The 27,239-nt window shown below is 39.7% G+C and overlaps 1 protein-coding gene and 1 long non-coding RNA gene across 2 annotated transcripts; one reads left to right on the top strand and one right to left on the bottom strand.

Annotated features, from left to right (window-relative positions):
- The first annotated feature begins 15 nt into the window (after nt 1-15).
- Nucleotides 16-25,148, top strand: unc45b (unc-45 myosin chaperone B). The gene is made up of 20 exons (XM_056772858.1): nt 16-1,635; nt 2,736-2,906; nt 2,995-3,031; nt 3,153-3,328; nt 3,492-3,581; nt 3,688-3,855; nt 4,012-4,177; nt 4,859-5,029; nt 5,113-5,284; nt 5,361-5,661; nt 5,755-5,849; nt 6,916-7,057; nt 7,153-7,293; nt 7,479-7,606; nt 8,289-8,355; nt 8,448-8,561; nt 8,650-8,765; nt 8,863-8,980; nt 9,099-9,254; nt 24,618-25,148. The coding sequence occupies exons 1-20, from the start codon at nt 1,630-1,632 to the stop codon at nt 24,879-24,881; spliced, it is 2,799 nt and encodes a 932-aa protein (XP_056628836.1). The 5' UTR covers nt 16-1,629; the 3' UTR covers nt 24,882-25,148.
- LOC130440059 (uncharacterized) lies at nt 8,624-27,231 on the bottom strand. The gene is made up of 4 exons (XR_008909519.1): nt 27,101-27,231; nt 26,931-27,018; nt 8,849-8,970; nt 8,624-8,747 (listed from the first exon to the last, which is right to left on the bottom strand). It is a non-coding gene; the product is annotated as an uncharacterized LOC130440059 (long non-coding RNA).
- Nucleotides 27,232-27,239: the final 8 nt, after the last annotated feature.

The following is a 27,239-nucleotide window of genomic DNA, read 5'->3' as shown; positions in this document are numbered from 1 at the left end:
GAAATTTAAAATGATGTCAAAGCGAATTTACAATCAAAATCTGAATATGACTCTTTCTTCTGTGGAACATAGAAGAAGATATTTGGAGCAATGTCAATGGGGGTGGTTACCAACATTCTTCAAAATATCTTCTTTTGTGTTCTGCAGATAAAATAAAGTCATACAGGTTTGGAATGACATGAGGGCGAGGGAATGATTTAACAATTTCCTTTTTTGGGTAAACTATGCCTTGACTCAAGAACCCAGCTATTTTGAAGGTCAACCAACTTCTCAGAGGATTTCTATAAAGATATCTCATAGTTTCTTAATTAATTTAAATAAAAATATACAAAAATAAGGTAAAAAGGATTTCAAAATTATTTCTAATTGTGCAAAGTCTATTAATTAAGTTTTATTAATGGACTAAAAACATAACCTGATATCTGATGTTGCATAGAAATGCTTTTCTATAAGGCTGATAAATGCAATTGAAATTTATTATGAACGTTTTTAAGTGAAAATTGTATAATTTTCCATTTCAGGGGACCCTGAGTAAAGTTGAAAAATATGGACGATGAGCAACTACAACTTGTGGCTGATTAAATTGTTAATATACGTCTCTAAATTTAGAATACCTGCTTATGAACTCAAATAAAATTAATTCATATTATAAAAAAGTAAAATACTTTACCCAAAAAACTCATACTCATACCCAAAAAATGAAAATTCTGTCATGCTTTACTCATCCTCAGAATTTTCAAAACCTGTATAAAATTATTTGTTGTACTAAACACAAAGGAAGATATTTGGAAGAATGTCAGTAACCAAACAGATCTCATCCCTCATTGATTTCCATAGTATTTTTTCCCTACTATGGCAGTAAATGGGGGATGAAATCTGTTTGCTGTTTAGCGCAACAAAGACATTTATACAGTATTGGAACTATGATGACAGAATTTTCATTTTGGGGCGAACGGTCCCTTTAATTTGTGATTAACTTATTTCAAAGTTATTATTTGCCCTCTAAAGACCCTTTAAACACATCCCATAAAGGTAAAGCTCACCAACAGTTCAGGACCAAAAGGCTGCAGGATGTTCTCTTGAACGTAACACCTTCCCCTATTTTCTTTACTCCAGATTTCAAGAGCTTTAACATTCTAGAAACTACCAGTTAGACCTCCACTACACCAGCTGTTAAAACCGCCTCCCCCTTTGGGTTAGTGTGGACATTTGCTACTACATTTTCTCAGCTGTCACTCTCTCGCTCCCAAAATAGACCATATCACAGACAGTCCATTTCACTTATTCAAGGGATCCCAACATTCTGCGATTTAAAATGAATTTCCCGTTACAGCAATAATAAAATGCATCAACATGGCATAATAGAAAGACATAAAAGATATAATCTCTTGTTGCTGTTTGTAGGACGAAATACACTTTTGCTTATCAACATGTGAGGTGAATGGAGGCTGTCACCCCCTTCTGATGTTATGGTTGAACCCGTTATTCTGGTATGTCCCCCCCTGCTTAAAAGATATATAAGTGAGTTTTGGGGGGCTGTTACAATTGATAAAACGAAACGCCGCCGGAAACAACTCAACCACACTGTCAAACAGATTTCTTTTGAAAGAAGGAAGAGATTTGACATCAATGAGGGTATGTAGTTTTATTTTATTTAATCTTGTTTGATTTTAGATCTGTGGAGTTGTAGGAGAGAGAATATCTGTATTATTGTTGATTTTGTTAAGCGTGGAAGCAGGAGCTCGAGGGCCAGACTGATGCCCATATAAGGCATGAGTGTCAGACACTTAAAGTCACTGATAACATGTGCTTCACCGTTGGCTTGAGAATATTATTTTTAAAAGTGATTTAACCTGTGGATTTGTTTCCATATTTATATTTAGCACTCTTTTATTCAAAGTTATTTGAAAATGATGCAGATTACGTAGAAATACGTTGAATTTGGATTATCTCAAAAATGTTTGCAAAACTTTGGTTATGTAAGAGCTTTGTGAAAGCAACATAACTGTAAATGTTATTTTTATAATCCTTATACCTTTGTCTGAAATTGTATTGATTAAGGTCTAAATGAACATATAAACAATCTTGAAATTGTTGAAATTTGTCGTTTTTATATTTGATTTAACTTTAAAAACTATTAACACTTTATATTTTATTGATGTAACCTGCCATAAATAGTAATTTTCATTGTTATATCAAACATCCCTTAGAAAATGTAACAATGATTTTACAAATAAACCAGAAAACCATGTAAACCACAACTAAACAATGGTTTTGCAGTTTTTAGTAACAATAGTAGAAACATGATATTTGTACTGAACCTTGATTATACGAAAAGTAATCTGCCAAAAGCATGTTTACAACACTTTTACTATAGTAAAACCATGGTGTTTTTGCAAGGGATATTTCTGACTAATGAAACCACTTAATCTAGATGTAGCCACTTGAAATCCCCCCCCCAAATTTTTTTACAGTGTCACTGATAATTATGGTTAAATATAAGATTTGCACAGATATATCTACTAAGTGCATGAAATATAGTACATATAGTATAATCTTCCCGAAACCTTGTATCTCTATATTTTGTGGTTCTTATCTTTTGCCATCAATGTTTTTTGCTTTTGTGTTTGTCACTTTGCAAATAAGAGGGAAAATATGTAAATTTATATTTATGAATCGAGTCTGAACTGTAGCTCTAAATGATTATACGTGTAGCCTCTTGTGTTTTCATTTAGATGGGAGAAATGGGAGATCCAGTCCAGTTCAAAGAAGAGGGCAACAACCACTTTCAGGCAGGAGAATTCGACCAAGCCATTGAGAGCTACACTAAAGCCATAAAGTCTTGCAAAGACAAGAAATCACTGGCTGTCATTTACAGGAACAGATCAGCTTGTTACCTGAAAAAGGTAGAGATGCTCTCACCATACCGAATGCAAGTCTCCATACAATGTATTTCATCTTCCTGCATGACACATTTCACTTTTGTGTTTCCAGGAAAACTACAAATTTGCAGCATCAGATGCTACTAAAGGTCTCATTCCACATTCATTTTTTTGTTTTGAATGCAACAGCATCTCTGTTTTTATGTGACAACTTAAACATACTATAATGAACCCTGAAAATAATGTTGATTTTTTTCTAACCACCTGCAGCGATCGATGTGGACGCAGCAGATGTCAAAGCTCTGTACAGAAGATGTCAAGCATTTGAGAAGCTTGGCAAACTAGACATGGCGTTTAAAGACGTTCAGAGATGTGCAACCATAGAACCTAAAAACAAAACCTTCCTGGAGACCCTCAGAAGACTCGGAGCTGATATTCAGCAGAAGGTGAGAATTGTTATGTTGCGATAACACTTGTAACTCAGTTGGTAGAGAGTTGCATTAACATACCGATAAACAAGAATGTAGAATGCTCATTAAATACATGAGATGAGATGTGTGCCAACTGCATAAATGTTAGTGTCTAAAAGCATGTCCGGTTTCCCCACAGCTGAAAACAAGCTTCTCTACAGACTCCAGAGTGCAGAACATGTTCGACATCCTTTTCTCAGAAGAATCAGATAAGGAAAAAAGAGAAAAGGTTTGAAAAATATCATTGCAATTTCATCTGCAATAGTAAATCATCCAAATAAATAATGCGAGATCACAAATATCCCTGTAAAACTAAACAACACGGTTTATTTCAGGCTGCAAACAACCTGAGTGTCCTGGCAAGAGAAGATGCGGGAGCGGAGAAGATTTTCCAGAACAATGGAGTGCCTCTTCTTTTGCAGCTCATCGACACAGGAAAACCTGAGATGATCCTGGCCGCCATCCGGACCCTGTCAGGAATGTGCACAGGCCACAGAGCAAGAGTAAGAAACCGCGACAGATGAATGACATCATTCTATTACACTACAACAATAAACTCATTGTTACATTTACTTTGCATAAGACATGATGAAAGCCTGCGCATTTGTGTCCTTGTGCATATTTCATGTGTGAGTTTTTGTGTTCCTGTGCTTCTTAAGGCCACGGCCATCATCCACATGGTTGGAATTTCCAAACTGTGCAGCATTATGGCTGTGGATGATGAGGAGATTGCGTTGGCGACTGCGAACCTGTTCCAGTGCGTCTGTGACTCGCTGTCTGGAGCGGACAAGAGAATTTACGGCAAAGAAGAGGCACTTGTGCTCGGTAAGAGAAAATATGTTTTTATCATTATAAAAAAACGATAACAAAAAATAAGCAATGCTTGTATACATAAACATATATAACATAAATATACAATGAAAATGACTTTGAGGTGGGTGATCTGACCTCCCAAGCCTGACTTATATAAAAATATATGGCAGTATACTAGGGGGAAAATAAATATATTAATAAATAATATATTTACACATATTGGAACCAAGTGCTTAAATATTTAAAGCTCCAATTCCTTTAGTTGTATTCAATACTGTAATATATTAGCAATGTATTATTCAGATCATTTTATTTTAAAATATATTACACAATTGTATTTATTGAAAATTAACATTGGAAATATATTGTATTTGCGTTCTGTCTCGTGATAAGAAACAGACATTTTTGGCATTTAAAACAATCTATCATAGTTATCTTGTTGCTTTTTCATGTGTGGTGTGTCATTATAACAGATTGAAGGATTTCCGTTTATATTAACATTACTATGTTGTAGTAATATTAGACCTTTCAAAAGAAACGGAACAAAACATGGACATTGAAAACTAGAATGAAGTTGACAGAAACTGAAAAAGATCTGCTTGCAAATGTATAATAAAAACCTTAAGCATCTTAAATGTACGATATTAAGAAAATATATATTAATTTCTTTACATACTTTTTTATATTTTCTAGACTCCAGTAAGGACCTGAAGGACATCCTGCTGGCCTTGTTGGAGATGATCGCAAGTAAAAACGTATCAGGACATGGCCGAGACCAAGCTCTGAACCTCTTGTCCAAAAATGTGCCAAGGAAAGATAAGAAATTCACTGACCACTCCAAGTGTCTCTTCACTATTGACCACGGTAGGTGATTTATAAGAAAAAAAACGCATGTTCATATTTCATAATAGCTTTCGTGTGCTTTAATGCTTCCATGTTAAAACCAGGCCTTAGAAAGATTCTGAAGGTCTGCGGTCAGGTCCCTGATCTTCCCGACCAGTTACCGTTGACGGAGAACACACAGCTGATCGCCAGTGTGCTCCTCAACAAGCTTTACGATGACCTGCGCTGTGACCCTGAGAGAGATAACTTCAGAGATATCTGCGATGACTACATCAAGTAAGTTCGCTACGGCTGCAATGCTCAAAATCAATACCAGCATGATATTAATGCCGCCGCACGTTCTCGTCAACAGGGGCAAGTTCGACCCCAATGATATGGACAAAAACATCCATGCCATAAATACTCTGTCAGGCCTTCTGCAGGGGCCGTTTGACGTGGGAAACGCTCTGGTTGGCCGTCAGGGTGTGATGGAGATGATGGTGGCCCTTTGCGGCTCCGACCGTGAGGTGGATCAGCTGGTAGCGGTGGAGGCCCTCATTCACGCTTCCACCAAAACCAGCAAAGCCTCCTTCTTCATCAGTAATGGTGTCTCTCTGCTGAAGGAAATGTATAAGAAAACGAAAAACGAGAAGATTAAGATCAGAGCTCTTGTGGTAAGCGGACGTGCTTTGACATTTGTGGATGTTTTGTAGTTTTGTTAGTGCTTATCAGTCCGGCTGATGGTAATATCTTGTCTCTTTTCACAGGGTCTTTGTAAACTGGGTTCTGCCGGAGGGGACGATTACAGTATGAGACAGTTTGCAGAAGGTTCTACAGAGAAACTGGCCAAACAGTGCAGAAAGTGAGAATGCCATTCTTCTTAAGGTGTTATATGACACGGCTAAAATGAATATTATCGTTTGTTTTAAATGTAATGCATAGTGCATACACGATTTAAGAATCATAAACGCTGTATTTCCCACAAACCGTGCATGTTTGTATCTCCTCTAACGCCAGTTAACCAGTGCGTAGTGATTGGTCGACTACTGCAAGCGTGTTACGGATATGTAACGCCTCTTACCATATTTGGAACATCAGGTTCAAAGCAATTGTTCTGACAAGTACGCCCACCTTACTTGCGTGCACTTAGTCAAATCATACAACGAACTGACATAGATTTGTGGGGGTGTGGTTACACAAGGCGTTTCAGGCAGGTCTGGGTGAGCATTCGCTTTTAGATAGAATGCATCCTTTGTTCTGACACTTAAATTTTTGCAATTTTACGTGTCTAATACATGCATGGACAACTTAAAGCACACCAAAGACATGTATTCGTGCCATATGACCCCTTTAAAGCTGCAAACTGCAAACTTAAAATATATACAGTATATATATATTCAAAATGTCTTCTTTCTCTAATTCACCACAATAATCCTTTAAAAAGCTGAACTTTTCTTGCAGCTTGGAGCCATAAAAATACTGTATGGTTTGACATGGTTTTCATGTTTTCTTGGAAATTTTGCCATTTTGTTCTGTAATTTGATGGTTTTTCATTGTATTTAAAAAAATACGTGAAAATATGGTGAAAACAAAATAAAACTTTTACATGAAAAATCTGTAAAAACAAATCACAGTAAAATTCTGTAATATATTTTTTTACAGTGTAGCTTATAATATTGACTTGTGAGTTTGGCTTTTGGGTTGGCAAATGTCAGTCTGACATCATTTGACATCTTTGAAAAAAAAGTACGTAAAGTAACAGGCAATTCTATGTTGCAAACAGACAGGCTTTTTTTCAGACTGCCATATATGGGACATCCGATATTCCTTGATCCTTTGAAATAAAAATCAAACATAATATGTAATCATATATCGCTTTATGCTAAATGCATCAATGTTAAACCTTCTTTTATTCTGGTATATAACAGGTGGCTCTGCAACCCCACGCTTGATGTGCGCACCAGAAAATGGGCCATAGAAGGTCTGGCTTATCTTACCAATGATGCTGATGTGAAAGATGACTTTGTTGAGGATGAACCAGCCATGAGGTCTATGTTTGAACTTGCCAAGGTATTATCTATCTTATAACATAAATGACACTTATTATCAGCAGACTAATGTTGACATATAATTGTGACACATGCACTGTATATTTCGTCCTTTAGTCAAAAGATAAGACCATCTTATATGCTGTAGCCTGCACCCTGGTCAACTGCACCAACAGCTATGATAAGAAAGACATCTTACCTGAAATGGTGCAGCTGGCCAAGTTCTCCAAACAGCACGTGCCCGAGCAGCACCCAAAGGTACATATGAATATGTTAAATATTGTTATTTTATAATATATAAATAATGATAATTTATATAATACTAAGCAAAGTATCTTACTTCAGTATTCTGTCTCTGTAACAGTCACTGTGTTTCATTACAAAACCCCTTCATAAAGTGGATTTAGTGGATTTCTTTTGAAAGCATTTCTCTTGTGCTTTAGGATAAGAAGGATTTCATTCAAAAGCGAGTGAAGAAGATGTTGAAAAATGGAATCACATCAGCTCTAGCTGTCATGGTCAAAGCAGACAGCTCCATTCTGACCGATCAGACGAAAGAGATGCTTGCACGGTAAGACACTTGATGAAGGTTTTCAACTGGTTAGTCACAGGTCTGTTCTGAATTTGAATAATTTTTTTCACAAAAATAATAAAATGCTATAAATTATGCATAGTTATGATATCAATAAAATACTGTGGGCCTATCAGCTTTCAAAAGAGAATAGAAAAGACCTTCTTGATTTCCACAAGTCAACGTGCCTGTAATTTCCAAAATGTCCAAATTGCAAAAAGTTTTGTGAACAGAACAAGCGCAGAAGACATGGTAAGATTCATTGGTCCTTTACTGGGGCGTAAATAAGGCAAAAATCAGAACCAAAAAACAAAGTCGAAACTGATATCAAAGCCAAAAAACATGGAAACAACCAATGGTCCTAACAAAGGTTACCTCAAAACACTTGACAAGTACCATTCCAGTCAGGGACAATATAAAATAATTTACAGAATAGTACTGAAACTAATATTTATACAGACTAAAATGAGAAACAGGTGTGTCAGGAAACAGGAAGTCCGAATTAAGGTGAATAAACCCCTCTAGTGGTTGTAGATGTATCTACCATATTTGCAGCCCAATAAGTGAATTATTATTCAAGAAAAGAAATCCTGAACTAAAACCTGTGGAGAATGACAAAACAATGTATCCTTTGTTTATCTGTCTTTTATTAGTTCTAACCTTCGTCTTTTTGCTTGCCCAGAGTGTTTCTTGCCTTGTCAGAAGATACTAAAGATCGTGGCACAATCGTAGCCCAAGGCGGAGGCAAGGTAAGGGATAGCACATAAATACAAACCTCAAAGATTCTTCAGTAAATGCTAGAATCTTATGAAAGTAATGTATTTCTTGCTATCTACAACAGTCTTTAATCCCACTAGCCCTTGAGGGAACTGACAAAGGGAAAATAAAGGCCTGTCATGCACTGGCTAAGATCGCTGCTGTCTCCAACCCTGAAATTGCCTTCCCTGGGGAGAGGGTGAGATAGCGTTTCGACATCTTCTACCATCTCAAACCTAAAAATGTCTTTAAACACGTACAGCTGTAATCCATTTTTTTGATGACAGGTGTATGAAGTTGTGAGACCACTGGTGTCCTTGCTAGGCACAGATCGAGACGGCATGGAAAACTTCGAAGCGCTTCTGGGTCTCACAAATCTTGCGGCCTTAAATGACAAACTTCGGTAAGAGTGCGCATAACATGTTGACACATTTCTTGCGGAAGTGCAAACATTGTTATTTCCTTTAGGAAATGCACATTTCAAACCTCTTTTTCCACAGTGTGAAAATCCTGAAAGAGAAAGCCCTTCCTGAGATTGAGAACTACATGTTTGAGGATCACGATCAGCTCAGACAGGCTGCAACAGAATGCATGTGTAATCTGGTTTCCTGTAAAGAGGTAAAAAAGCATAACTGACATGCATTAACACTGTTTATGTAAATTGTGTTGTTTGCTTTTTGCCGTGCGCTAAGACATTCTGAATGGGCATGTTGATGTCATTCATTCATTTGGACAGGTTCAAGACAGATACCTGGAAGATGGTAATGATAAACTTAAGCTGCTGGTTCTGCTCTGCGGTGAAGACGATGAGAAGCTACAGAGAGCGGCAGCCGGCGCCCTGGCAATGCTCACCGCCGCACAAAAGAAAATCGCAGATAAGATAACCAAAGTGGTATGTGTTGTGGAAAATGTTGATCTTCAAGCTCAAAAAAAATTGCTCAGACAAGGAAGGTCCAGGTGTCAAAGTTTCAACTTTATTTGTACAAGTCAAACAAAGTGAGATGTTCCAAGTCCCCAAAACATCTGAAAACTTGGTGTTTTCCAGCCTCTACTTATAGTGAAACTTTTCAAAGGTGAACCAATCAGGTAATTACCCGTTATCAACTTTATTTTTTATCATCCTAACTGTCCTTGTCTGCCACCATTATCTTTAGGCAACAAGGTTTCATGTCTAATAGTGGAATCTCAACCTTGACTTAATTTTTTAAAAAATAAGTTGTGCCATCTGGCTTTTCAAAAATGAGCTGTGCTATAATTTATTTGGGTCTGGCCTTCACACCATCCCTGGATTTGATTAAAATAGTTCATAAAGTCAAGAATCATGCATAAATGTATTGATTATATCATTCAAACAATCTTATCGTTCCAATACTCATCTCTAAGTTAATGTGATTTCTGATCTACTCTCTGATCTACTCCAATACTCATCTCTAAGTTAATGTGATTTCTGATCTACTAACACGTCTTTGTTACAAACATTCCTATGAATACTTCTTTATAATCGGGGTAAATAAAAAGCCCCATAGTACACAGAATATGATCAGAATTATACACAATATATTCCCCCCTTTGGGACTCCGTAAGAGTCCCACACATGATTATTACTAACATAGGAGGAATTTCTACTTAAAATATGTGTTCTACAAAACGAATATATGTGTACTTCAAAATGAATATATGTGTGCTTCAAAACGAATATATGTGTGCGTGAGCAAGAATAATCAACAGTAATGATAATAGTTATTGCCTTAAAAGGACATGCTTATAAGCTATAAAAATAGAAATCCATCTGACCGATTAGGTTATCTCGTAACACGGACAACTCCTGCTTGTTACCATTTACTTAATAACAATGCCCTCTGTATTAGATTGCAAAAAATTGATCGTCTCTGACTGAGTATACTACCATCTGATGGTGAGGAGCAGGTCTAGCAATCCTCCTTACCGCCTGCATTATGCAAGGCCAAAGACACAGTAACATCAGAATTGGCGCCACAATGCAGATTATCAACATCAATATATTATGCAAATTGGGAAATATGTTGTTAAGCCAGTTCCATATCCAATTATCTGAATCTACTTCATCCTTTGCCATCATGGCAGAAAGCATTGAAATATTTTGTATTCCTTGTTCGATGAGATGTCCATCTGCATCGTTGTCTGGTATGTATGTGCAACAAGTCTCTCCAATCATAGCACAAACACCTCCTTGCGATGCAGTAAGTTGATCCAATACCAAACGATTCTGAAGAGCAGTAAGACGTAATCCTTGTAATTCTTCCTTGATTCCTTTCATCATGAGTTTTGTTGTGTTGATGAATGAAGAAAACTCATATCTAGTGATTTCCAAACCAGTCATCAGTGATTCTACTCCTATTGCTGGAGCAAATGCAACCGCAATCTTTTCTGCAACTGTCCATATGTGATGATTTTTTGGCACTGGGCTGTCTGTTAGGAAGTTGAACAATCCTCTTCTCACACGCCGTTGACTGTTCATTGCTTGATGAGGCAAGATAATAACTCCTCCATGTAACTGAACCAAAGCACACAGTCCTGTCCAGTTCTTTGGTAGTGACAAATATATTTGATAGCCACAGAGCCAATAGTATCCTTCAACGACTCCAGTTCCCTTGCGATCAGGAACATGCACAGTTGAGCATGATGGACATTTTGCTCGTCCTTTTTCGGAAGTAAGAAGATATTGGTAGGTAACAAGTGGCTGTGGTACTTTATGAGTAACGGTGAAAGTTGTAACAGGGGGATTTAAGTCGTCTGCATACCGAAGACAGGCCATACAACTTTGTTTCACCGATTTGCTTATAGGCTTATAGATGTCTGAACATTTTTGCTCTGGTATCGTCCCCAAAGCATGACTTCCTGACTTTCTTTCATAACAGACTAGATAGTTAGGGACATGTTTAACAGTTGCTATCTGAGCAAAAAGTCTATTAGGAAGAGGGTGTGGAATCCAAGTGTCGTGCATCATATTCTCATCAATTTGGGGTAACTTTAGTCCTATTTCTTCTCGTAATTTAGCGTCAAGGCCTTTCTTTCGTCCAGCAGCTGCTACTGCAGCCTTGGCTGCTTCAAATGTGTTGTTGGGATTCTGATGTGGCCACCAATCCCCTCCGGTGGTGCTGTGAGGAAAGTGAGCACAAACATAACAGTGTCCGGCAGCATTCATTCTTACGGTATGATTCGTCAACCTCCACCACATGTTAGTAGCATAATGATGAGGGGGATTGGGGTGTTCCATCCATGCGTCGGAAGGCTGTCTCATCTTGCTGTTGACACTTCGTCTTTTCTTTTGATGCTTTGACTCAGACTCTGGAACCAGTAGATCGCCGAAGAAATGTTCAGATGATGTACCATTTACTCCACAGTCCACCCGTCCCAAGGTAGTGTTCAAGACGTCCATGTCATTTGGATCCATATTCATGCCGTTTCTCATAATAATTGGTATTATTATTACACATGTTAAAATGAACATCATAGAAGCTATGCCTCGCTCTCCGCACAGTCCTCGAAACCCCCTGGGATGCCATGGGTGTCGCTTTCCTTCCATTGTGATAGCTGCTACGGTTCAATTCACCTCGTATCCTTCGGTACGATAATTGAAGATCATCCACTGACCTGGTTTTAACCTGGATCCCGCTTTGAATCGTGTATGACAATTATGTGGTTTTAATGTCAAAATCCCTGTATGTAGGTTAATTGAGGGCCAAAGCAAATATTGGGTGTACACAGTCAAAGTCCAACTAGGTTTTCTTTCAGTCCATGTATCCTCTTGTGTTGAAGTAAATCCTACTGCCAGTATAGCATCATCCCGCGGTAACAATCTCAAAGTGTCTATGTGTGACTGTGGTTGTCTTTGTCCTGAAAATGCAGACACATAACCAGAGATCACCAAGTCATAACAACACTGTCTCTCAGTACATTCACTTCTTGATGGAAAATAGAGCGATGTCCTTCTTATTCGGTCCGCAGGTGGTTGTCGGTGTGGAGAATCGATCATATGATATGGCCTGAACTTCTCAGCAAACTGCTTAAAGGCAGCTGACATCAATCATGTATTCCTTTCTTAGGTCTAGTTTCTTGGGTAATGTGCACACTGGTATTCCCACTCCGTGATAGGTAAGTTGTGACGTGTAGTTGTCAAAATGTTCTGCGCTCGATTTATAACTGGTCGTTGTCCAGGTTGTGTAAAGAAAAAGACAATAGTTATTCCAGCCAGGTTGTCGTAATAGGCTTGAACAGCGACTGAATGTCCTACGGCCAGAACCGCTGGATCTTGTTCCAGTATTTGTCGTGCTGCTGGTCCTAGGTGTAGTCTGGGGTACCACGGTCGTGAAGGATGTAGCACCACTCTCTCACTCCAGTGTTGTTGCCTTCCCCATGCGTATTCTTCCTCCTGCAGTGGAAGGCGTCGTTTCCACCCTATCTTAACCTCCTGTCGTCTTCTGTATCTCGCTGCTGACGTCAGTTTGATGATCCCCTGCAACTCTCTCCCAGGAACACACCCAGTCTTGGCCTCTATATTGTGATAATAGTAGCAGAAAGAGAGAAAGAAAGAAAGAAAGAAACACATAATGCATGTCCCTCTTATTGTCATTTTGGGATCTGCCATGGGCAACAAAAACAAGGGGAAAGGGTTTTTTGCCAAAAACAACAAACAAAACATCAGCTATCTTCCTACCTATTTATATCTAAAAGAATATAACTACGCTACACGCCCCAAAAGGAAATACAATTCTAGACTTTCTCCCTTTCTTATATACAAACAGAGTCATAATAGCAAAATAAAAGTGGCACCCTTTTTCTGGTTTGGTTGTTTAACAAGCTAAGGGGTCTCAGATTCTTCACATTTGTCCATTGCTGTAATCATGGTTAACATAAATGCTTCAGAGTCATGTTGCACATTTATCTCTGTATGCAGTAACATTTGTCTAGCTGTGGCCTTAACCAACAACGATCTTAGTGTGGGGAGAACACAACAGAACAATATTGCAAAGATCATTAATACAACAGCAATCGTTATTCCTACTTTGGTCAGCCATTTTCCCCAGGACCCAAACATTGTCTCAAACCATGTCCCAAATGCCACATCTCTTCCTGCATTAGCCGTTATTTCATCTCTAAGGTTTTTCAACTTCTCCATAGCATGAGTAAAAGATCCATCAGGGGCAGTGTTATTAGGAATGTAAGTACAGCAATCTTCTCCAAACATTACACAGACTCCTCCTTTTTCAGCTAATAACCAATTCAGAGCTTGTCTATTCTGCCATGCCATTTTACTTGTTGGGGCTAGTTGTTCTCCAAGAGCTTTAAGTGCATCATTTGTGTAGTTAATAAACCTTTGTTGATTGTAATACAGATAATTTATCCATTCTGTGTTCTTATTTGGGGTAATCCATACAAAAATAGACTCAAATCCAGATTTAACTTCATCTCTTGCTTTAAACTGGTGTGGGATATTTCTAGGTTGACCAATGGCATCTATGTAAACATTTGGGTCACTCTGATAGGCCCTTTTCACTATTTTCTGTTTTGGCTCACTTTTAACATTCTCATTCGGATCCCATGTGATCATAGTGGCATCTTGTATTAGCTTTACTCTTGCACATAAACCTCTCCAGTGTTTTGGTAGTGTTGGTCTTAGTTTGCCTCCACCACAAACCCAAAAGTAATCAGCTATAGCATTAGCCTGATTTTCATACGATTCAATCAAGGGCCATCCTATTGTCATTTTTGGGCAATTTTCCCATCCTATCACTGTGAAATTATCTGAAATTGTAGCGGAAGCAAATTTATTATTCCATTGTCTTATTATCCCCTGCTGCCCTCTCATAGTCTTATCTAAATGCCAAATAGTTATACAATTCCCTTCAAAAATTCCCACATTATTGCCCTCTTTTTCATTTGTGCTATTGTAACATTCGTACTGCAATGTATAATCTATTTCATAAACTGCGGGAACTTCAATCATATTTGTTGGGATCCTCACATCAATATCCATACACTCCTCTCCCCATAATGAATGAGCATAGTAACGTTCCCTATTTTCACGGCCTGCCAGGGCTAAACATTCTGCATGGCAAAAAGGAACAGTGTTTCTCTTGGCACTGCAGTGCCCTGCATAATGTCCAGCGCAATGTCTGTAATCATATGGGTTTGGTACAACGAACAGTTTGCTCAATGGTGACGGGGTGCAAAACACACAACTATCCATGTACGACTGGTCCACTGTGAAGTGTGCCCACCTGTACCATTCATTTTGAACAGCAATGTCCCAAAGTCTCTCATACTGGGGCGCTTCATCACATGTTGAACTCGTAGGGTGTCCATTCAAGTGCTGACAAGTCAATTGTTGGGAACTCTTCTGCCAGTAGTTGTTCGTCGGATAATTCTGGGCTGGCAAACTCTCGGTCTGTGGTATGGTCTGCACCAAGCTCATCAAGAGTAGTACCGTGACCATAAGGTCCTGCATCTCCCTCCCGACCTGGGCCCGGCCGTGGTTCACCGGCGCCTGTTGCGGTTGGGGTGGTGTCTGGTTCTGGTCTATGGCGGCTATCTCGAGCTGCACTATGTTCCCCATGTATGTCAGGATCGTATAAAGTCCTGATAGCATGTTCCTCCGGGTGTCTCTGTTCTGTGCTCTGTCTTGGCTCGTCGGACTCCTGCTCTGGCTGTGATGCGTGCTCTGACTGTGCCGGCTCTGGCTCCTGGTGTGGCTCCTCCTGCTGTGTCCTCTGCTCTGGCTCGTGCTGTGGGAGCTGCTCCGGTCCCTCAGTTGCCCTCGGCGTCTCTGGCGCGGACTCTGGAATCCCCTCAGGGGTTCTCTGACTATCATCTTGGCTCTGACCTTCGTCTGAAGTCTCCGATAGGTCCTCGGCTTCCTCGTCAGGTTGCTCAGGATCTCGCCGTCGCAGTTGTGGTACTCTGGTGCAGTGATTCAGATGGTACCAGGTAGTACTCCCCTCCACTTGTACTGCCGTTGGTGTTGCTCTTGTGACTGTGTAGGGCCCCTCTCGTCTTGGCTCATTCCATTTTCTTCTGAAGACTCTTAGATACACTTTGTCTCCTGGTACGATTGCACATGGAGCTTCTTCGTCCTCTCTAGGCCCTCGCCGTTGCTCCTGTGAAGATATAGCCTCATGTATAGCAGTTAATTGTCTCATGTAAGTTCTTAACTCAACTTGCAGCTGTTCCAAAGGCGGTCCATCATATGGGCCTCTTAAGTAGGGCACCGGCATAGGCCTACCCGTGAGCATCTCATGTGGTGTCAAATTTGTAGTCCTGTTAGTTTGCATGCGATAGTTCATTAGTGCCAGAGGTAGGGCATCTACCCAGTTCAACTTGGTGTCTGCACAGATTTTACTAATCTTTGCTTTTAAGGTTCCGTTTGCCTTCTCAACCATTCCTTGAGATTGGGGATGGTAGACACACCCTAGCCGCTGTTTTATTCGCAACTGTTGCAAGACAGTTTTTACAGTTCTTTGAATAAATGAGGAGCCGTTGTCCGAACTGATCTCAGAGGGAATTCCAAACCTGGGAATCACTTCTCTCGTCAAAAACTTTATCACAGTCCCAGAGCCCTGGTCTGATGATGGCACAGCTTCCACCCATCTGCTGAATCTATCTATTATCACCAACATGTATCTCTTCCCTCTGACTGACTTGATCATGTCGACATAATCCATTACCAAGTGTTTAAAAGGTCCCTCGGGTACAGGGATGTGTCCTATAGGTGCTGAAGTCCCTTTTCTCACATTGTTCTGAGCACAAATATCACACCCTGTTAGAAAATCATCCACTGTCGCTTGCAAATAAGGTGACCAATATCCTTGTTGCTTGATTTTTCTCAGTATCTCATTTCGACCGCAATGATCAAATCCATGTGTCTCAGAAATTAACACAGTCAATAGAACATGTGGTGCAATGATTAGTCCTTCATGAGATCGCCATACTCCATTTACATCTCTTGTGGCCCCCCTTTGCTGCCATACTGATTGTTCAACAGCACTTGCCTGCTCTTGTATGCGAGCAAGGTCTGTAATTCGGGGCTCGGGTTGTATTAACACCATGGGGGCCATTACAGCAACTTGGCACCCTGAGGCTTTTCTGGCCTCTGCGTCGGCAGCATTATTTCCTTGTATTACAAAGTCATTTCCCTTTTTGTGAGCTTGGCACTTAATAATACCCAAGAGTTTAGGTTGCATCATAGCTGAAATTAACTGTACTATCTGCTCAGCATGCTGTATTGGGGAACCATCACTTTTCCTGAACCCTCTTTGTTTCCAAACTGCTCCATAAAGATGACAAACTCCATGAGCATATGCAGAGTCTGTATAAATATTTACAACTTGCCCCTTTGCTAGCTGGCAAGCTGTGGTCAAGGCTTTCAACTCAGCCAGTTGTGCTGAACATGGCTGTTCACACTGCTGAGAAATTACAGGAAGAAATTCATTTCCTTCTCGTTTGACCACAGCAAAACCAGCATGATTTCCTAAATGGTCTCTGAAGCAGGAGCCATCTACAAAGTAATCAGCCGCCGCATTTAGTATGGGCGTAGACTCTAAATCTGGTCTAAGACGGGTAAACGCCAACGATTCAGACACACAATCATGTGGCGTGCCTTCATTATCCAGAGGTATGTAATTTGCTGGGTTTACAGTAGCACAATATTTTAATGTTACATCAGGATATGTCAAAAGAGCTGAATATGCCAGGGTTCTGGCCTGTGTTAAAACAAATCTACCTTGTTCCAACATTTCAACCACCTTGTGATGTGCATATATTATCACAGGGTATCCCATGGTCAAAGTAGAAGCCTTCTCATAAGCATAATATACAGCTGCAAGTCCTTGATAACAAGGAGGATACCCCTGTGCTACACTGTCCAACTTTGTACTATAAAAGGCAATGGGCTGTTTTCCCCTCCCCTTACAAGTCTCCTGCATCAATACTGCAGAGGCATATCCCTCTTTTCTGTTAGCTACATAGAGGTGAAAGGGTTTTGTATAGTCAGGACTTGTGAGAGCTGGAGCACTTTGCAGTTCTCTTTTAATGGATTCAAATGCTATTGTCGCATCATTATTCCATGTTAGTGTGGTTCTCAGATTTTGCTGCCCTGCCTGTTTCATTAAGGCTCTTAATGGGGCAGTTTTGATTGCATAATCCTCTATCCAATCTGAGCTGAATCCAGTCATGCCCAGGAATGTCATCATATGACCAACAGTCTGTGGAAGCGGCACTTTGCTAATTCCTTCCAATTGACTTTGTGATATTGCTTTGGTTTTATATGCAATTATTCTTCCCAAGTATTCTACCTGGGGAAGACAATACTGCAGCTTTGTCTTGGAGGCTTTATGTCCTCCTTCTGCCAATTTAGTCAGAACCTTAATGGAATCTCTGTGGCATTGCTCAAGTGTAGGGGCACAGATCAACAAGTCATCCACATACTGGAGAAGTGTACTGTCCAGTACTAGATCTTCCAGATCAGCTTTTAACAGCTGATTAAATATGTGAGGGCTATGGCGGAACCCTTGAGGGACCCTTGTATAGGATATTTGCTTCCCCTCATAAGTAAAGGCAAACAAATGCCTGCTGCTCTCTGCCAATGGAATGCTGAAAAAGGCAGAGCACAGATCAATCACTGTAAAATACTTAGCATCAGGCGGCACATTTGTAAGCAGGGTGTGAGGATTCGGAACTTCTGCTGGCCAATCTTCTACTATGTCATTGACTGCCCTTAAATCATGCACCAAGCGCCATTTTGCTTTATCCGCTTTGGTAACTGGCAATATAGGGGTGTTACAAGGACTGGATGTCTCAAACAGCACTCCTGCTGTGGTTAGTCCTTCTATAGTACCTCTGATGCCTTTTATTGCCTCAGGTTTTAAGGGATATTGGTACTTGTGTGGCAACTTAGCCCCTGATTTTGTCTTAATGACTATAGGGCTAGCAGATTTTATCAGCCCAACATCTGTGTCATGTTTTGACCACAATTTTTCCGGAACTAATTGCTCCATTTCTTCAATTAGCTCCGTTTGTTTCATCTCTTTTTTTAGGATGATTTCCGAACTCATGTTTCTCTGATTATTGACTTCCACCTCTCTAGGAGTTCCCTGCATAATTGTTGCACATGCAATTTTCATGAAATGTTTATCTGCTGAAATAAAAATTAAGGGGTTGTCTGTGCTTTTCCATTGTATTCCCTTGGCTTTCTTCATCATTGGGCCTATTTCTTTGTTCTCACTTCCCTGCTCTAAATATAATGTTATATGGGGGACTGAATTTGGGATCTGGAACCATTCTTTAATAAAATCATTCCTGTCAACTTGTAATGCCGCTCCTTGTGGTCCTACAATTATGTGCTGTGAAATGAGGGGAACTTTCTTGTCTTTTGTTTCTTGCAACCACTTTTTCTCTATGTCTACTCTTCTCAGTGGGTCATATATCATGGTACAGTGGAATTCTAATTCAGGTAGCTTAGGATCTCTTAGTTGTTGTTTAACAAACTTTTCCCATTTTTGCACTGTCTTTCCTACCTCTTCCTCTAAATCTCCTATCCAGTAGGCATTGGCCTGGGGGGCTGTGACTACCATTTGCCTAACTCCCTTGCTGCTTATGTAAATACCTTCAGGGGAACATGATATTTGTAGCTTTAGTTTACATAGGGCGTCCCTCCCTAGCAGATTAACAGGGGTCTGCTCTGATACTAAAATAGGCAGAGTTACTTCTTTGTCCTTTGTCCTCAGACGCACTGGAGCCGTTATTGGAATTAGCTGCGTTTGCCCGGAAAATCCTACTGTCTTTGTGAACTTGCCAGACATGGGGAGGTGTGAGGCATGACTTGAACTTATACAGGTATAAGTTGCTCCAGTGTCTATCATCATTGGTGTGTTCTTGCCTTCAATATTGACCTGCAGCATCGGTTCTGTGTCAGCATCTTCCGTTATCAGTGGGTGCTGACCCCTCCCCGTAGGATCTTCTTGGCAGCCCTAGTATCCGATATCTGGACCACGCCATGGGTTGACTGGTCCCTGTTGCTGTTGTCCTTGTTCTGGTTGATTTTGTTGGTCCTGCCAGCGGGGTCCCTGTTGATTCTGCTCTTGCCATTGGGGTTGCTGTTGCCCTTCCTGCCCTGGGGGTCGCTGCTGCCTCTGACCTTGCCATGGAGGTCGTTGTGGTTGGCCTGCTTGCCATTGGGAACTCTGTTGCTGGTTTGTATTCCAAGGGTTGGTAGGACAGTCTCTTCTGTTGTGCCCCTGTTGACCACATCCCCAGCATGAGTTCCTTCCTCTATTCTGTCTTCCTTGCTCTCCCTGCCCAGGTCTTGGGCCAAATCTATTTTGTTGTTCAGGCTTCACATAGATGACGATAGGTGCTGGCTGCTGAGGTCCACTTCCAGGTATCTGTTGCACAGTGACTGCACCCGGTTGCTGTGTCATAGGAACTGGGACATTTACTGGAGCCATCATTGCTGCATGATCTTTTTCTTCATCTTTGTCTTTGACCATGGCTTGCGTCTTTTTCTTTCTTGCCAGTTCTTCGAGCTGCAGCTGTACCAGTTTTCTTTGAAGTTCTTTTTCTTGGTTCCTCAGCTTTAGTTCATTACTTCTATACTGTCTGACTGCATGGGTCACATGATCACAGAACTCTTTATGTGACTTGGAGTTCAGACCCACTACATCTTCCAGCTTGGTCTTAACTAGCGGAGGCATTGCATCAACAACAGCATTCCTGAACAATGTCGTCATCAATAAGTCTTCTTCAGGATCTCTTTCAAGTTCTTGCTTCCACTTCCTCAGTTGTTTCTGTATGTATGTGGCAGGGTTCTCTTCTTCTCCCATCTGTTCTCCCTTGAGTGCTCTGGGATCGATGCGATTGGGAAATTCGTCTCGTAACCCCTGCCATATATCCCTTCTATATCTGTCGAATGGGTGTCCATCAAGATCTGGGATGTCAATCGCTCGGATGTGTGCTGCTCTTAAAAGTTCATTCAGCTTGGAACTTCCCACGCATTTGGCAAGGAGTGCTTTGATATCCCCCAATGCCAATAGCTTCCCTGTTGTCTCCTCCTCCAGCATCCTTATCCACTTGCCTGCCCCTTCATCTAGGTTTGGTAGACGTGCAACCAGTCCATCCAGGTCTTGAGATGCCCATGGCACGTATTGTGCTTGAGCCCCTTTTATCAGTATGGGGAACTGCTTCCCTTCTTTGGTGCCGCGTGACTTCGGTATTGTGGCTTCAGGAAGGAGGGTGGTACTTGCAGATCTTCTCAGTCTCCCTTCTGGAGTTCGGGTCCAGGGCAGTGGCCACGGTTCGAGGTCTGCATCCTGGAGATAGAGACTGCCTGTGACCAGCTTTCGCTCCCCTTTTGGCAGACTTCTTGTGGCCGCTCTCGAACGGACTCTTTGGTTGCTCGCTGGCTGGCGTGTCCTTTCTTGGCTACTGGCTTTTACGGCATCGTCTTCTTCCTCATCTTCTTCTTCTGAGGCGTTGCCTGAAACTTGACTTAAAGCATGTGCAGAATCTGTATGTATTTGCATTAGATCTTCTGTCATACTCTCGTAGGTCTCCTCACGTCTCTTTGTCATGTTTTTCAGTGCCTCTGCCAGTTCTCTATAAGGATCAGGACTGCATGCACCTCTGCCTTCCTCATCTTCTGGGTCTCTATAAACTGGGGATTGTTGACTAGCCCTGTCACTTTTTCTCTTTTCTGCTTCCCTTCTATCAGGTGATTCTGTACCTATTTCTACCTGCCCCTCTATTTTGACATCTCCTGATATTGCTACCATTGGCATTTGGGTTGATGTTTGTATCTTTTCTAACTTTTGGCTGGGAGGTTCATAGGGAGGTGGCTGAGTCATTTTCTCAAAGTTTTCTTCATTCTTCTCATCATCCTTTTTTAACACTTCTCTTATTTTTCTCATATTTTTCAGGAAATTAACTCCTTCGTTTCTGAACAGGTTGAGTACTTCCTGTTCTAATTTTCTCTTTTCTTCTCGTTTTTTGCTACTGTCTTTTGGTTTATAATTTTTAATTAATCCCTCCATTTCCTCACACACTGTTACATCAAAGGTACCATTTTCTGGCCATATTGTTCTCAAGTTTTTGGTTCTTGCGGCCCATTTTTTAGATATTCTTTCTATTGAATTTTTGCATACCGGGTATCTGGACCCCAACAAATCTACAGGGGTGGATGACATACTTAAAACAATGCACAAATCAGTATTATTCTTAAATGTATTATTATAAAGTGAAAATACAGAGATTTTAAATGTTTTTCATTTGTTTATTTAAGCATTAAGGTGCAAACCAAGACCTAGGGTTCTCTGGGGCTATTTCCATCACCAATTTTTTCAAAGATACTGCCACAAACTGTTGAGGAACCACTTCTCCAATTTCATTCCAAGTACACAGTATCTTGCTTGTCCAATTTACATATCGAGTTTCTGCATAGACTCTCACCTCGGGGAAACCAATAAGCCGCCCAGTTTGTCCTCGCCCTAAGGAAAACCCCTGCAGCTCTCCTATCTCAAAGTAAGCCCCTGTGAGCCTACCAATTGGGATCCTTTGAACCAATAAAGTTCTCGCAGTCAGACCTGAGGGACAATTAGATCTGTTATGCTGGTAAGCACAGACTTCATTCAGGTAGTGATTCAATACATTTACTTTACAACAATTTTTAACAATCTCTTCCCAATTTATGTAAGGCCACTCCGATTGGACAATTTCTAGATTTCGAATCTCTGTCAGTTGACTCAGGTACCAGTCTTTTCTTTCTTCTAACAGAATTTGTTCTATCCCCTGGGCATCAATGTATGTATCTTCTTCCCAAAAATGATTTCCAATTCCCTTAGTTTCAAAAAGTACTTTTCTTAGGGTCAGTATCTTAGTATGAAAGGCCTCTCTTCTTTCATAATCAAGGCCTGGCCCCTCTTCAGCCATGCAACTGTAATGCAGTGTACTGAAATAAAAACAACATAAAGCAAAAATCACCAATGGGGAAAAAGTTTAAGACATGAAATTTAACCATTAATTTAAGATCATTGATCAATATGGGCAATGAGAGTTTCATACCATTTTATAATAATCAATAAGAAGAGTAATTATCAAAAACCTCAATGTTAATCCTCCAATGGTGCAATAAAATAAAAATAAAACACAGTAGCTATTGGAGAAGGGTAGTTTTATAAAACTTGATGCTAGAAATTATAAGACTCAATTTTTCCCAGGGGGAATACTCTTACAGCTCAACTAAAAATGTATTTGGTTGAGACTAATAAATCAGATACTTTCAGATCTAGACTCAAAGTATTTCTGCTTTTATAACTTTTGTTACTATCGTATCTTTTATTATTCCATATGCTTAGAAAAAATGCAGTACATGCATCATATTGTGACCATGGGTGATTTTCCTATGTTGGTTCTCACACAGCCTTTCAGCCGTGATCATCCCTAATATATCACCTTCTTTTATCTGGGTGTTTGTCCTATATGAGCTCTCACAAGGCAATGCCCTGATCGTCTCCTATACACCTCGTATTCTTTTTTACTTTGGTCACAATATATCAGCATACAATGACATTTTCTTATTTTTTCAAAGTATCATATTATCTATAATCAAATTATTACCAAAATACATTCATAACTCTTATTTATATCTTAAACTCATTCCTTTTAAAATAAAAAGCTTTACTTATTATAGTTTTATAGTTATCTATTCTCTCCCTTGCTCCTTTACACATGCTTTCTCACACACACATAGTCACCGCTCATTCTGGGACTGTGGCCAGCAGCCCCTCCTTCCTACTCTCTCCATTTCTTTAGACACTGACACTGACACAGACAAACAGAACTATTCTACATCCCCACGTGGTTCTCTTCTTTGCAGTAAATTCACAATAAATACATGCCTTCTCCAAGCAGGCAAATACCCTCTCAAAACGGGTAAGACTTATTTACATGGCCCACTCACTAAAGGCCGTTACCTTCTCAAAACAGGTAACACTTATTTACATGGCCCACTCACTAAAGGCCGTTACCTTCTCAAAACAGGTAACACTTATTTACATGGCCCACTCACTAAAGGCCGTTACCTTCTCAAAACAGGTAACACTTATTTACATGGCCCACTCACTAAAGGCCGTTACCTTCTCAAAACAGGTAACACTTATTTACATTATGTCTAGACATCATTCATTCGCCTTCGTTCATTCTTTACTTTGAGACCTGGGGCCCTCCTGCAATATTAGTGTCAATTAGTTCTTAGACTGGAGAAGCTTTTTATAGACATCAACTCTACCCAGAACTCACCTCCGGCAGACCACACAGATATAAAAATTTACACTTTAAGCAAAAGCATGCTCACCTGATCTGTGCAGTCAGCCGGATGATTCGCCCCCGGGTGTCGTCCGATGCCTTCAGCCTCTGCCCAGCCCCACGTTGGGCGCCAAAAATATGTTGTGGAAAATGTTGATCTTCAAGCTCAAAAAAAATTGCTCAGACAAGGAAGGTCCAGGTGTCAAAGTTTCAACTTTATTTGTACAAGTCAAACAAAGTGAGATGTTCCAAGTCCCCAAAACATCTGAAAACTTGGTGTTTTCCAGCCTCTACTTATAGTGAAACTTTTCAAAGGTGAACCAATCAGGTAATTACCCGTTATCAACTTTATTTTTTATCATCCTAACTGTCCTTGTCTGCCACCATTATCTTTAGGCAACAAGGTTTCATGTCTAATAGTGGAATCTCAACCTTGACTTAATTTTTTAAAAAATAAGTTGTGCCATCTGGCTTTTCAAAAATGAGCTGTGCTATAATTTATTTGGGTCTGGCCTTCACACCATCCCTGGATTTGATTAAAATAGTTCATAAAGTCAAGAATCATGCATAAATGTATTGATTATATCATTCAAACAATCTTATCGTTCCAATACTCATCTCTAAGTTAATGTGATTTCTGATCTACTCTCTGATCTACTCCAATACTCATCTCTAAGTTAATGTGATTTCTGATCTACTAACACGTCTTTGTTACAAACATTCCTATGAATACTTCTTTATAATCGGGGTAAATAAAAAGCCCCATAGTACACAGAATATGATCAGAATTATACACAATATATGTTATAGCCCCCATGATTATTTGATGATAATGTGCCTATTTTTTGCCTTTTAAATTTTCTAGTATCCTTAGGCTGTCTCAGGACATGAGACGAGTAAATAAATGGTTCTTTATCATCCACAGACTGGGCAGTGGCTTGAAATCTTGCAGAGACTTTGTCTCCATGAAAACCCTCAAATTCAACAGAGAGGTTTTGTGACTGTGTATAACATGCTTGATGGGGAGGAGCAGATAGCCAAGAAGTTGATCGAAAGTGAAATGCTGGAAATCCTGACATATGTGGCAAAGCTAGTGGACAACCCTAAGAGACAAGATGCTATTGATGCTGCACGTTCCTGCCTGTCCAGAGCCATGGATAATGGACTTATAAAGCCTTTTTCTAATTAAAACCGAAATAATATTCAATTGTGAGATGTTATTAGATGAATGGTCTGCTTTCTGGGAAAGTGGAAAGACTGCAAACCATTTGCAAAATGTTGTATTATCCTTTTTTATTTGATTTAGTTTTTGGTTTGTGTGGCTGTTTGTTAAATCCAGGGTCTTGCATGTCTGTATTTATTTAACATTATCAGTTTATATTTTGTGTATTTGCACTTGTTACATTTTGATTTACAGATAAAAAATGTTGTTGGAGAAAATGTGCCTGGAGTGTTTCGTTCATTACATGGTTCATACTATACCTATTAATTATTAATTTCTTCTGTTTCAAAACAGGAATGGTAACATTACACACTAACCTAAAGGGTCAAGGTTTAGATGGATGTTATCAGAATTCATGTAAATGTATATTATTTACAGACTCGGATAACGGAAGTAATGGAAAGCTGTTTTTAACTTAAGATCAAAACATATAGGTTTTTTTTTATAAAGAGCCGTACATTCTCTATGTGTTGGGTGGTTTTGCTTCTGATTTGCTTTCTGGTTTTTGTTCATTTTAATGGACAAAAATCTTACAAAGTATGTTGTCTCTCAAAAAAATGTCATTTTTTCACATCCATAATGCATTAATCCCCCCCCTTTTTTTTTTAAATAGAAAACTCATTCTAGGACTGATTGACTTTGTTGTCTGGAATATTAAGGGTGGAGTAAAATATAAACAGATTGTTCAATATATCGGTAATACATATATTCTCTGAGAATGTATGTCTAATTTTGACTGACAATTTCACCCTGGAATTGCCCCCATGTTTTGTACGTTATCTGTTTCCTGTTACTTTATACGAGAAGGTCGCTAAGAGCTCACATTTCATGAAAAAAACGTTAGGACTTCCCTTTTTACATTTACATTTAAATTTTGTGTTCCAACAAATGTTTAAGTTGTTTCTTATTATCTGCTCGTTTTATTTTGACAGTCTATTTAATATATTTTAAACATCAAAAGTCATATTTTTCATGCTCTGCCTCAAAAGGTCTCCACATGTATTCCTCCAGAGATTACACATTCTCAGAAAAACACTGGGAGCATTCCTTACTGTTCTGCTCTGTTAAAACGGAAGGGGGTGAAAGGAAACACCCTAAAAACCGAACATCTCCCCCTGTAGGCCGAAGGAACAAATTAATCCTCTTATTGAAATCAACCTGTAGCGTTTTTTACCTTGATGATAGTGATGTGTCCGTTTGACAATAACATTGACATTTATTACTTTTAAATAATAACAAGATTTTTCTGAGGTCAATTCCGTTTCACTACAAAACGCCCGGGATGGGGAGTCGACTCCAACAGAGTCGATTCCTCGACTCTTGTCCATAAAGTCGGAATCGACTCCAAGACAGGAATCGACTCTTTTCGACTCCTTTTAGATTCCGTAATCTTGAATGTTGTCATTGACTCAAATTGGTTAAATTGCCTTTGTCATTGGCCCAAAGCAACGAAAAACATTTAAAAAACAATTGTGTTTGAAGTTAAAGTCATACATCCACTCTCTCTCTCTATGACTGTACACGTTTACATCCGATCCAAAACACCCGTTCATTCTTTCGTCAATCCGATTAAAAATCCCCCTATATTTCGTCTGTCCGGCTTTAATCTTTTGTTTCTCGAAACAACTGTCAATCAACTTTGTAAATTGCTTTGAATAAAAGCGTCACGCTATGCTTAAATGTGAGTCTGTGTTCAAGATTGTGGAAACCAATTATAATGCGTTCCTCCAGCTTAAAAACGTAAAAAATCTTATATTAAGTTCTTGTTGCTGTGTTATTATAGCATATTTGTCTGTTTTAAAATGACATGATGATATTTTTTAATAATGTTTATTGTTAAATGGCCACCACAGAAAGGCTTGTTTAGGCTTGTTAGGCTTGTTTAGCGCACATTTACGGAGCCTGAAAACAATGAATCGCGGTGTACAAAACGTTTTCATTTGTGTAACTCTAACTCTCCAAAATCTATGCAATATAAAAACTATAAAAAATAATAAGGAAACGAAATGTCTTTACCATAAGTAGCTGGTTAGACCAGGGCCGTCTCCCGATGCGTGCGCTTGGAAAACCACATCGGTTTAGGACCAGAAAGAAGCAGACTGGTCTGACGGCACAAAAAAATGGAATTTAGTTGCCAGACCAAAGTTCCAAAGTTACATTAATTTATTTTATATTCATAGATGTACTTGGTTTGAATGCCAGTAAATGGAGTCGAAGTGTCGATTCTATCGACTCCAAAAGAATGAGTCGAGAGTCGGAGTCGACTCCAAGAACTACGGAATCGAACACCCCTAGCGGCGCCAACCAGCGGCGCAAATCGTAAAT

This window comes from Triplophysa dalaica, chromosome 18, assembly GCF_015846415.1.
Source record: "Triplophysa dalaica isolate WHDGS20190420 chromosome 18, ASM1584641v1, whole genome shotgun sequence".
NCBI classification, from domain to species: domain Eukaryota; kingdom Metazoa; phylum Chordata; class Actinopteri; order Cypriniformes; family Nemacheilidae; genus Triplophysa; species Triplophysa dalaica.
The sequence above is the reverse complement of the archived record's forward strand: the minus strand, read 5'-3'. Positions and strand labels throughout refer to the sequence as shown.

Bases quoted from the DNA above. Each gene is read 5' to 3' on its own strand.
- unc45b (XM_056772858.1), top strand. The intron at 8,562-8,649 runs GTGAGATAGCGT...TTTTGATGACAG, and splicing joins TTGCCTTCCCTGGGGAGAGG to GTGTATGAAGTTGTGAGACC. The intron at 9,255-24,617 runs GTATGTGTTGTG...TATCATCCACAG, and splicing joins CAGATAAGATAACCAAAGTG to ACTGGGCAGTGGCTTGAAAT.